At 49.8% G+C, this 11712-nt stretch overlaps 2 protein-coding genes across 2 annotated transcripts in view; both read right to left on the bottom strand.

Annotated features, from left to right (window-relative positions):
* Window positions 1-4121, bottom strand: part of RPL13 (ribosomal protein L13) — a 7775-nt gene extending 3654 nt beyond the window's left edge. Inside the window, exons 1-2 of the mRNA XM_015406718.1 lie at window positions 4052-4121; window positions 306-423 (exon numbers count right to left, since the gene is read on the bottom strand). Of these exons, the coding sequence (XP_015262204.1) occupies window positions 306-409 (104 nt within the window). The 5' untranslated portion in view covers window positions 410-423; window positions 4052-4121. The remainder of the gene's footprint in view (window positions 1-305; window positions 424-4051) is intronic.
* Window positions 4122-5072: 951 nt separating this feature from the next.
* SPG7 (spastic paraplegia 7 (pure and complicated autosomal recessive)) overlaps window positions 5073-11712 on the bottom strand; it is a 159273-nt gene continuing 152633 nt past the window's right edge. Inside the window, exons 16-20 of the mRNA XM_015406681.1 lie at window positions 10888-11003; window positions 10620-10776; window positions 9802-9965; window positions 7706-7783; window positions 5073-6302 (exon numbers count right to left, since the gene is read on the bottom strand). Of these exons, the coding sequence (XP_015262167.1) occupies window positions 6090-6302; window positions 7706-7783; window positions 9802-9965; window positions 10620-10776; window positions 10888-11003 (728 nt within the window). The 3' untranslated portion in view covers window positions 5073-6089. The remainder of the gene's footprint in view (window positions 6303-7705; window positions 7784-9801; window positions 9966-10619; window positions 10777-10887; window positions 11004-11712) is intronic.

Genomic DNA, 11712 nt, shown 5'->3' with positions numbered 1-11712 from the left:
AGCTACAGCAAAGCATTATAAGGCAGCCCCTTCCCCACTGAGACTTTCATCCCCAGGGACAGCAATCTAAAAAGCCACAACCATCAGCTGATAGGGGTTCTAATACATCATCAATGGTGTACAGCGATTCCGGAGAATTTTCATCATCTGGCTGCAGCCCTGATCAAGCATCTTTGGAGCAGAGGAAGGGAGCCCTGCAAATAAGCCAAATTGGCAGAGTCCACCCCCCCCCTTTCTGGTTATCCCGGGTTTATTATCTGCTGGTCATCTGGCACAGGGAACTCACAGGCTCTGCAGGAACTCACCTGCGGATCTTCCTGGCTGGCTGATTGAACCATGTAGCCACTCGTCTTTGCCAGTCTTTGTGGAAGTGAGGCTTTAAGATCATGCCATTCCGGCTGGGCGCCATGGCTGCTTATACCCCTGAAAACAAATGTACAGGGCTTTTAACGCAGCAATAGATCTTCACAGCACAACCCCCCCTCCCCAAATAGGTTAGGAAGAGATGCAGTGGCATACCTGCCTAGCAAGGATTCAAAATTCTCTTCCATACCCAACACATATTTACCCAGAGGAAACCCAGCATTTTGGGCTCCTTCTGGTCAAGGCTGGGGAAGTCATAAGAAAATCCCTTTAACATGGAATCCACAAAATATGCCCTTCAGAAGTTAAAGAGAGCATTTCACTAAGAAACCAGGCTTTACTTCTTACATCAACAATTTATTTTAGTACAATTAACATCTGGAGATTCCCAGATTATTAAACCCTGACGGGACACACATTTTTATTTTAACTGATAATGCTGTTAATAGTTGTTCTATATTAGTAAGAACATACAACACATCAGTTTTGGCCATTTAGATGTAATATACACTGTCACTTTGGATTCCAGACCCATGAGCCATTAAAAAATCACTTTGCTTTGCTATTTATTCTTGATTTAAATCTCCGTGGTACTGCATAATTTACAACAGGAACACACTTGCAAGCTTTGATTTTGTGTTTATCACAGAAGTGATTCTTCTTTCTACTATTTCAAGAAGTATATAAGCCAATGCCTTTAAAAAGGAACTGCTCTTTCACAGTAAGCTCCTCCATAACAATAATCTGATTTTCAATTAACACAAAGGTAAAAAAGTTGCACTTCTGATCTCAACCTAAAACCACGACCCTTTATCAGGCAACAAAATTAAGAGTCCAGAGTGGCACTTTTAAGACCATTCTTCAGATACATTGGAATGGAAGGTAGAGGTCACATTTATAGACAGAGGCTGAACAGCAAATTAACATGTAACACAATGAAGATGTTTTAAGACATGCAAAGACAAAACTAAATAACAAGTTAAGGTTATAAGGTATCAGGCAAACTGAGTTAACCTGCTTCTTATGCCTAGAAGACCTGGTGGTGGTGGTGGGGGACTATATGACTGTTGAGGCCACACATTCTCATGGACAGGGGTCTTGCCAGCTGTAGTCTGAAACTGGGCCACCACACTGGGCCACTAGACTCCTACTGACCAAGGTAGTGGAAAATCACCATCACAAGTGCTAAGATTCAGGAGTCATCAGCCTGTCTCTCATCCAGATCTTCCCTCCGGGTGTCGTTCTTGTACTCCCTATTTTACGCCCCACAAATTCCAGAATTCTATTTGGCTCCATCCTAGATTATTATCATTCTCTGACTTTACCAACCAAACAGCATGGCCGTTTATTCATGGTATCCTGCAACTTCAAGCCCATTCTACAAAGTTGCGTAATGCCCCCTTCAGATGCAGATAGAGCACCAAGGACCAGTCATTTAATTTCACAATACCCCCATCTCCCTCACCAAAGTGGAAATAACTTTCGGCTCCAAGAAAAGACTTTGGATTACGGAAGAGAGAAGAGACTGGATTTATACCCTGCCCTTCACTACCTGAAGGAGTCTCAGAGTGGCTTACAAACTCCTTTCCCTTCCCCTCCCCACAACAGACACCCTGTGAGGTAGGCGGGGCTGAGAGAGCTCTTGGCAGAAACTGCTCTTTCAAGGACAGCTCTTATCAGAACTACGGCTTGCCCAGGGTCGCCCAGCAGCTGCAAGTGGAGGAGTGGGGAATCAAACCCGGTTCTCCCAGATTAGAGTCCGCGCACTTAACCACGACACCAAACGTAACACCTCTCCTAGCTGCAAACCAATATGATGTCAGAACAACCAATTAGTATAATGGTGGTTCACAAAGTCTACGAAGTACCATACAGAAAACCTGCGTTACATCAATAAACTAAACTGGTCTTTCCCACAGCAATTTAAATCAGTTTCATGACGTGAAGGGTCTGGATTGATTTTAAGTACTGAAAGCATAATGATCTATATCCATATTGCTCAGCTTTGCTCAGTTCAAGAAGAATAGCCTTTCCCAAGCAGAGAAATGTGCCACGCAAAGCTCTGTCTCCAGTTGACCCTGATGCTGCTGAGTGCAGGAGACAAGAGCTCCCAGGTGCCGCCTCATCCACCAGATGCTCAAACTATGTTTTTAAAAAGCCGCTCTTTCAGAAGATGCCGTTGACATGGTTTAAATGAAGCCTTCTGCCTTGTGAACAGAGACTAATAAAGGCCAGACGCACCAAGAGAATGACCGCTTCAATGCTGGGATCTACTCTCTTCTTCAACAGCTGCTTTCCCCTATATCCAACACCTGGCATCAACTGATACTTCTGCCAGCACAACTGCCCTCCACCAAGAGCCATTGTATTTGCACCAGGTTGTTTGCAAGCGGATTTTGCCATCTCACATAATAAAAACCAGTCGCAAAGTGGACTGAAGGTGCATTATGCAGCATGTGTGAAAACACTCTAGGCCTGGGGGAAGACACAGGTTTAAATCCCCACTTGGCCATGAAGCTCACAGGCCACTGACACGCCGTCTAACCCACTTCATAGAGCGATGGCGAGAATAAAAAGGGGGAAGGTAAACTCTTTGGAGAAAGAGCAAGGTAAACAAAACACCCAGAATTAAGCATTAAGTGGTGCCCTCACTGTCTTACACAGGGCGGAACATGTGAGCCTGAGTCCAGCAGCAGAGCGCCTGCTTTGGACAAACACTGGCCCTTCCTTTTGAATGGGGGGGGGGCACTCTCACGCACTGCAGGTGCCCCTCCACAAGCATTCCACAGACCGGTTTTCTCTGGAGACCCTTGGAACACCCAGCCCGGTACTGCTGGCCGCCGTCTACGCTGACACCGGACTTCTCTGCCCAGCAGGGACCCAGCGTGGCTTACGACAGTGCCTCCTTCTGCAACACAGCCTCACCACCAACAATGCTCCCTCTCAGCCGTGGAGTCTTGTGAGCAAAAATCCTACTCTGTGAGCTCCTAGCATTAAAGTTGTGAGAAGGCGATGTGGCTGCTGCATCAGTTAGTTTGCTCTGGAGCCCTCCTTCCTGAGCGAAGACAAAAGTGTGTGAGCCCGAGATTAAAAAACCGTGAGCTAGCTCACACTAACTCAGCTTCGAGGAAACACTGCCTGCAATGCTCCCTCTCAGCTGTGGAGTCCTTGTGAGCAAAAATCCTACTTCGTGAGCTCCTGGCATTAAAGTTGTGAGCGAGCGATTTGGCTGCTGCATACATGAGTTTGCTCTGGAGCCCCTCCTTCCTGAGCCAAGGCAAAAGTGTGTGAGCTGGAGGCTAAAAGACTGTGAGCTGGCTCACGCTAACTCAGCTTCGAGGGAACACTGACCACCACCACCCTGCGGGGTTAGGCCGAGCGGGCGTGCGACCGGCCCAGGGCGCTTCCACGGCAGGACGGAGGTCTGACTCCGGCTCTCCCAGGCCCGAGCTGCAGGCTCTCTGGCACCCGCAGCTGCTGAACGGCCGCACGGAGACTCCGGCAGGGCCTGCAACAGCCCAGGCCGCAGGCGCTGCCGGCTATCATCATTGCCGCCGTCCAATGGCCCGCCCGCCCCAACGGCGAGGCGCCGGCGGGTCCTCCCGGCCCACTCCGAGCCCTCCCGGCTCCACACAGGCGAGGGATGCAGACGGATAACCGCCCGGCCCCCTGACAGACTCCAACTCACCTCCCGCTGCAGCAAATGGCCGGCCGGAAAAAGAAAGAGGCGCCGCGACGCACGCTGGGATATCCCCGCCCCGGCTCCAGGAAACACCACCGTTCGCCTCTGGCCAATCAGAACGAAGGATCCGCCGCGCAGGCGTCACGGCTTATCGGCGTGCCATGACTAAAGATGGCGCCGTCCTTAAAGGGGCTGCGCGCTACCACGTCCGTTTTGCTACTCAGTTGTCTTGCGGCCAAAACCGCTTAAGGAACGCTGATAGAAATAAGTATTAGCAAGGTGGCCACAACGAGGGGGCGGGGTGCAGGGGAGAATTTTCTCTTCCCCTTTTTATCCAGGCAGCACTTAATTTTATACACTTCCATACTAGGGACATAATTGTATAGCACCATAGCCGGTAAGGTAGAAAGTGGCTCCCCCTAATGAAGCTGAAGGACAGGATGATCAGGATGAAAGGAAATGCTGCTTCACACAACATGTAGCTAGGTAGGGTTGTCGATTGGACTCGGGGTGAGAAATTCCTGGAGATTTCTGCTGAGGGACAACAGAAACTGACAGACCCCTGTTCCATCAGGGGCTGTTAAAGTGGATCATTAAATGGAACCTTCACAAATAAGGGCAGTTCTGACTACCAAATACTGCAGACTAAGAACAGGGTTGTGTTCATGCACTGCTTGGGAGCTTCCGGGAGACATATGTCTTCCAACACAGCTAGCCAGGACATGAGACTAGATGGGCCTTTGGACTGATACAGCAAAACTCTTTCTGATAGGAGTCATGTTGAGTCGTTATGACTAAAATCAAGGCAGGATGGAATATGCATCAAACAGTAACTGGGGGGTGGGGAGCGCAGCAGGAGGAACCCATACTTCCCTGTCTTGAGCCTCTGGGCAACAGAATCCAGGCTAAGATGGAAAGGGTGGCTTCTCCTTATTATGAACTCATAAATTCAACACATCCTGAGACAACAGTAATAAATTCCAAACTTTATTTTCTTGACCATTATCCCAACTTCCAAGATAAACACACACACTGACAGACAGGACCTCTGGCTTCCCCTGCCCCCGGAAGTATCTGAAGACGAGACTGCCATGCAGCTGAGAGATCTGGTGAAAGTCAAGTAACTCCAGAAATGCCTCATGGGTAGATCTGGCTTCCCTTTCGGGGGGGGGGGGGGAATGGCCACAGAGACTCAAGAGCTTGTGATCTTGCTCAAGGTTTCTAGAGAGACTATCCCATGCAGGTTTCTGAACAGACCACTAGGTGGTAGCTACCGATCATGGATGACAATTTGCCAAGGGCCAGTGGGGAAGATGGAGGTGGGGCTCTTTATCAAGAGGGACCCAAACACTTGTTTTATACCTGTAGTTAACATCCTGAGGAGAGGGCCCTAGAATTGCAAGTTAATGTTGCCAGGAGCAAAATATGGAGTAGGTTAATTCTAGGACAAAGACAATCCTCCTGGAAAGAATCCACATTGGTGGGGAGGATGCAAATGGAACTGGCTGATCTCTTTATCTCTCTCACACACCCCCACCCACATTTGCTTAGTGAGGATCAACCCATCCCCCCTTCACTGCCTTCAGCAGCGCAGGACAAACATTTGGCCTAAAAACATCACCCTGCCCTCCAATCAGAACCATCTTCTGCCCAAAGACTTGTAGGCTCTCTCTCTTTCTCAAGGTCTGGGCTTTGCCTTCCCGTAACATCTGTGGCCAGAGGCCTCGCATGGCACTCAAGGCGTTCCAATGACTTGGCAGGAGGTCTGGCGCATGAGAGCTGGCCCCTCCTGCCAGGAGCACAGTCCAGCAACCCACGGACGTCTGGTTTCTTCCAGACATCTTGGAAAGGGCATCTGACACCACACCCATGCCACAGCTCATTCCCAGAGCAAGGAAGAACACACCCTCTACAACCCATCCCAGACATATGAGCAGAGGGGCCCGCACACATTAAGGGGCAAGGGAGGAGAACCTCTCCTAGCGAGCCTGATTCGGGCAGGAAGCTGGTCGGCGCTTTTCCTGCTCCACGCCATGACCTGGCTTCAAACTGGGCTCAGTCTGGGCTCTTCGTCTTCTTCCCCTCGCCTGGGTGGCTGCTGGGGGGGCTCTTCATCCCCCACATCTTGCTTGTCTCTCTCGGCTTCAATCCAGCTCTGAGGGGGGATCATCTTCTTGGCCCCGTGGGGGGGAGGCCCAATTAGGGCTTCAATGTCATCATAATTGATCACTTCCTTTTCCAGGAGGGCGTTGGCTAGCTAAACAGAGAAGAAGAGAAGAGATTGGATTTATACCCCACCCTTCACTACCCAAAGGTGGAAGAAGGTGAGCTCAGGAATGCACATGCATGGGCAAGACCTGAAGAGTGAGGGACCTAAGCGGGTGTGTGTGTGTGACCCTTTGCAGCTCAGTCTCCACTTGGATAAAGCAAGATCCAGCTCACTAGTCAAAAGACCAACTAAGTGCTCTCTGCCACTGACCCAGAGGTATGCACAGGAGTGGGTGGGTTTAGCGGCTGCACAACCTCCCTACCAAAGCTGCTCCAAGCTGCTCTTCTGTGCACATACACCTGAAGGAGCACCCTCAAGCTGCTGCAGCCAGAAGCCAGGACGTACCTACGGACAGCTCTAAGCCAACCCCTCGCTGGTTTCATCTGAAGGGGGAAGAAAAACCCTCCTGCACAGAATGAGCTTTCAGACAAACCCCCTTCTTCCTTCTGGCAGACCCCCGCCAGAATGTCCCTTGTGTCTCTGCAGAGTAGAGATGTAAAATTTCCAGAAATTTTGAAACTCAGAACCCCCCCCCCCCCCCCCCCCAGTTTTTCCCCGTTTTTTTTTGGGGGGGGGGAAATGGAATTTTTTGGAAAAATTGAAAAAAAATGCTACATTAGCACTTGTTTTTTCTTTTCCAGATTGAAAGTCATTCTGTTACTTTAGGAACATAAATTATAACTATGGACATTTTTACCTGGCATGAAATTATCACAACTAGCATATATAGTGTTTGGATATAGTGTATCCAAACAATTATTACAAACAGAATACCCACCCACATGAAAAAACAAAACTGAAACCTTTTTCTTTTCTTGTGACAATAGCACCTCCTAAAGGAAGAAATGCATCTTGTTCTTGCATTGGAGAGTTCAGTTTGTAACCTAGGACTTGCTTGTCCTCAGTGCACAGAAATTAGATTAATCTGATACCATACATATTTTTTAGAAATGATTTGGAAAATATTTGAGCACTTTGTCTTAAAGTATTTTATTCATCATGTTAAAATAAAATGTTCCATAATCATTTTTATTCTTTTCGTTTCTTTTTTCATTTTTTCGGAAAAAAAACAAAAAAGGCTTCAGGAAAAAAACGGGGGAAACCTGTTTCCCCCCCGAATTTTTCCGGGCCTTTACATCTCTACTGCAGAGGACGAATCCTAGCAGCAGTCCAGCCTGTTCTCTTCACCTTTTGAGTGCCAGGTTTCCTCCTGGAATCTCAGAGCTGTTTGTAAGCCTTGCGATTGCACTATGAAGCAGGTTCGTCTAAAAGGAAGGGGCTTCCTCATGGCCCCCCACTGAGTGGGATCAACCCCCCCCCCCCCCCCCCAATTCAAGGCCACGCCACCAGGACAGGTGTGCCAGCAGCATTCAGGCAGGGAAAAGCCATACCATCTTCAGCTTGTCCCGGTTGTCCAGAAGCACTGTCTCTGTGCGCCTGTAGGCTTGGGCCACCAGCAGTTTTGCCTCCTGGAAAGGAAAAGCCAACAGGTAACTCTGGGAACGCATGAAACTAGCAGAGGATTCTGGACTGCAGCTCCTGGCAGTTCCAGTGCAGCAGCTGAGGGATCCGGATGCTAAAGAGAGGAGACCAGTGTTCCCTCCAACCTGAGTTAGTGTGAGCTAGCTCATACTTTTGTAGCCTCCGGCTCACACATTTTTGCCTTACCTCAGGAAGGAGGGCTCCAGAGCAAACTAATTTATGCAGCAGCCAAATCGCTTGCTCACAACGTAGAATTTTTGCTCACAAGACTCCACAGCTTAGAGGGAACACTGGAGGAGACCCTTAGCTAACATTCCCCAACCTTGAGCTGGACACTTCCTGCACAGGGTCATAAACTTTAATATTATAAATGTTTCTTTGGTTGCAAAATAGTCTATAATCTTTTTTTGTTTACTTGCTGGGGGAGGGGGTAATAGTATCTTCTGCATCTCGAGTCCTTTTGTTTGAGTCCATATTATGAGCATTAGATATCTTATTAGTGGGGGGGGGAAAAACAACCTCACAACTTCAAAGTTAACTTTTCAGAATATGACCAACAGCCAAAATGCTAACGTAACCAATGATAGATGTAAAAATCCAAATCTCTTCTTAAAACTTAAAACTTCATCAAACTCAGGCAACCGGCTGTAGGTGGCTCTGATAACAGCTTTAGTGAGTCAGCACTTTAAGATTATCTCGGCTGTAAAAGCTCATAGAAGTTTCAGATGGAGTTCAAAAGCAAGCTCCTTAATGAAAAGCTGCTGCGGACTGCAAGCTACTGACCCCTGTTTGTAATTCCAGTGCAGCGAAACAAATAAAGAGTGAGATAAAGGAATAAAAACAAGTCACTTGCGGAGCCATCTTGCCAGCACCTTCATAAGCTTTAATGTGGGCCGGGCAAAGCCAAAGACTGTTGTGCCAGCTGGGCTACTTTTGTGCTGTACACATCCTAGAGCAGCCGTGGCTTTTTCAGCAGCCCCCCCCCCAACCGATCTAGCAAACAAAGCAACAGGCTCCTCTGTGTGGAACCTCCCCTTGGGAAGGCTGGGAGGGAGACAGGAACTTCTCCGTTCGACCACTTCGAACGCAAGGTGAGAGTTGTAGCACTCCCTGGAACGATGGAAGGACTGAGCTCAGATTCAACTGCTCAACTCTCATGGACTAGGAGTCTTAAAAGCGGTGTTCTGGCACAACACATGTGCAGCCCAAAGATTCAGAAAACATACAGGAAACCTTTGGATGACACCTGGGCAGACACCAGCGCTGCAGGATATGTCTCTTTTCGACAGCTGCATCCTCTCTTGTCCACGAAACTTAACACAGACCCGCTTTCACAAATAAAGTGCTTTGAAGAGTTGTCGCCAACCGTGCAGGACTGGGCTTATTCTTTCCTAGGGTGGCGTGCAACAGGGAAAACTTGGCTCTGGCTTCAGGAGACCAGCTTCTAAGTTCCAATCATCTACCTATCTATTCATCTACCACTGTTTTCATCCCATCCGTCCTCTGAGGAGCTCAAGGGGGCGTACAAAGTTCCCCTCTCTGTCATTTTATCCTCACAACGATATTTATTTACATCATTTCTCAGCTGCCCAACAAGACTCAAAGCAGGTTACGATACTAACGTAAGAACTGAAATAAAAGCAGGGTGAAATCACAGCAAGGACTGAAGACACACCCTAGCCACAACAGAGGCAAAACCATCTGCAAGGAAAGCTTTTCCAGGAACACCTGAGAAGGCCTCCACGAGGCAGCCTGACACTCCCAGGGGAGACCGTGCCATTTAGTGGGAGCCAGCACTGAAAAGGTTCCGGATCTCACTCGCTGGCGAGACGGAATGTGAAGGGGGCCTCGCGGAGCCCAGCAAGGGGTTCTCTTGAGAGAGGTGGCCCCACAGGTAGAGGCTGAGCACAGGAGACTGGACCAAGGCCGGGCCCAGTCAGCTTCACGGCAGAACGGGGGGAAAGAAAGCGCCGTCGGCAGCTCTGCGGTCACAGGGAGAACGTACGTGGTCCATGATCTGCTGGAGTCCCTGGCTGAAAGGGCGCCGCCCAATCCCTGCAGTATTTTCCTCGATGGGGAAGGAGAGGTGTCCAATGTTGGGTGCCATCCCATACTGCTTCACCATTGAGTAGGCTATCTTGGTTACTTTTCTCAGGTCATCTTGGGCCCCTGGGCATGCAAAGGACAAAAGACAATCCGCATCTGGATCACCACTGGACCTGATGAGGTCTCCCCCCTCTTCTCCCACAGCCAACTGCCCAAGCAAACTGCAAAACCAGCGGCTTAACTGGCTGAGCAGTGACAATCACCTCCAACCGTGAGAAACGTGCGGCCCAACGGAAGTCTGAGCTGCCCAGGAAGGCAGGCGCAAACACCCCTCTCTCCCCTGTGGGGCTGTGGCTCAGTGGGAGAGCCTCTGCTTCACACACCAAAGGTCCCCCCCTCCCCCCCGCTCAATCCCCGACATCTCCAGTTAAAAAGGACCATGCAGTAGATTGGATCGCGGAAGGTAAGCAGGGTTGGCCCTGGCTAGTCGTTAGATGGGAGACCTCCAAGGATGTCCACGGTCGCGACGCAGAGGCAGGCCACGGGAAACCACCTCTGAACGTCTCTGGCCTTGAAAACCCTACTGGGTCGCCCTAAGTCAGCTGTGACTTGATGGCAAAAAAAAAAAAAAGTGGGGGTAGGTGATGTGAAAGACCCTTTTCTCCTTAAGACCCGGGGTCTGACTCAGGATAAGTCGGGATCATGTGTTCATGGGAGGCTTCCTCGGGCTCTCTTCACAGCCTCGCTCGGCCTGTCTGCAGAAAGGCCTTTCCTCACCTGTAGTCACCTTGTTGAACGTGATCGCCTCCGACACCCTTCCTCCCAAGGCCATGCACATCCGTTCGAAGAGCTGCTCCTTGGTGAAGAGGTACTGGTCCCTGGGCAGGATCTGAGCAAAGCCCAGGGCAGCATTGGTGCGAGGCGCTATGGAGACCTGCAGCAACAGGAGGCGCGTCACACACAGAAGGACCGCTTAGCGTGGGAAAGCTACACGGTCCTCAGCCCAGGTTCCCACAACCCGAGCCAGGGCGGGCAGCAAATGTACCTTCATCGCGGCCTCTGTGTGCTCCAGCAGCCAGCCCACGAGGGCATGGCCGGACTCATGAAACGCCACCACCCTCCGCTCCTCCTGGGACAGAATCTTGCTCTTTTTGGCAGTTCCTTGAGACAAAAAAGACACAAACCTTCAGCCGCTTCTGCTTCCCAGGACTTGGACTCTGCCCCTTCATGCTGAGGGCTAAGAAAGCTTACAGTTCCAACAAGAGTGAGATTTGAGTCTGGTAGCACCTTAGAGACCAACAAGGTTTTGGGGGCGGCGGGCTTTTGAGAGTCCAGGCTCCCTTCATCGAATACAGGTAGGAATGGCGATCTTGGAGTCCTTCTATCCCAGAGAGAAAGTGGGAGGTTTCTAATAACTCTCCCTTGCATGGAAAATAAGGGCTCCTTCTGGAAACAGCACAAGCCCAAATGCCCACTTCTGGTTTTGCACAGACTCTTAAACCTTGACTTACACAAGCAGATGTGTACACTGGCAAAAACATCCACACAAAACATTACGGCGAGAGTGCAGCCCCTTTAAATATTTCCCGGAAGGAGGCAGCAGCTGAACCACATGGGCTTGGCTCTCCTCCCACAAATGGATCCCCTTTCAAAAACTCATATGAAAAGTCTGTCTGCCACCTGCTCGGAGAGCAACTGTCAGGGCAACTGTGGATTGGACGGCTGGGCACAAAGCATGACCCAGAATGCCTGGGCAGAGTAGGCCACTCTTGTCTGGGGTACGTAAAAGGTCTTCCCAGGTGCCTGACTGTGCATCAGACAACTGTATATCGACTCTGGGCCTACATTGAAGTAGGCCTGATTCACGACG

This window comes from Gekko japonicus, unplaced genomic scaffold (assembly GCF_001447785.1).
Source record: "Gekko japonicus isolate JY-2015 unplaced genomic scaffold, Gekko_japonicus_V1.1 scaffold386, whole genome shotgun sequence".
NCBI classification, from domain to species: domain Eukaryota; kingdom Metazoa; phylum Chordata; class Lepidosauria; order Squamata; family Gekkonidae; genus Gekko; species Gekko japonicus.
Note: the sequence above shows the minus strand (reverse complement) of the source record. Positions and strands in the feature narration are given on the sequence as shown.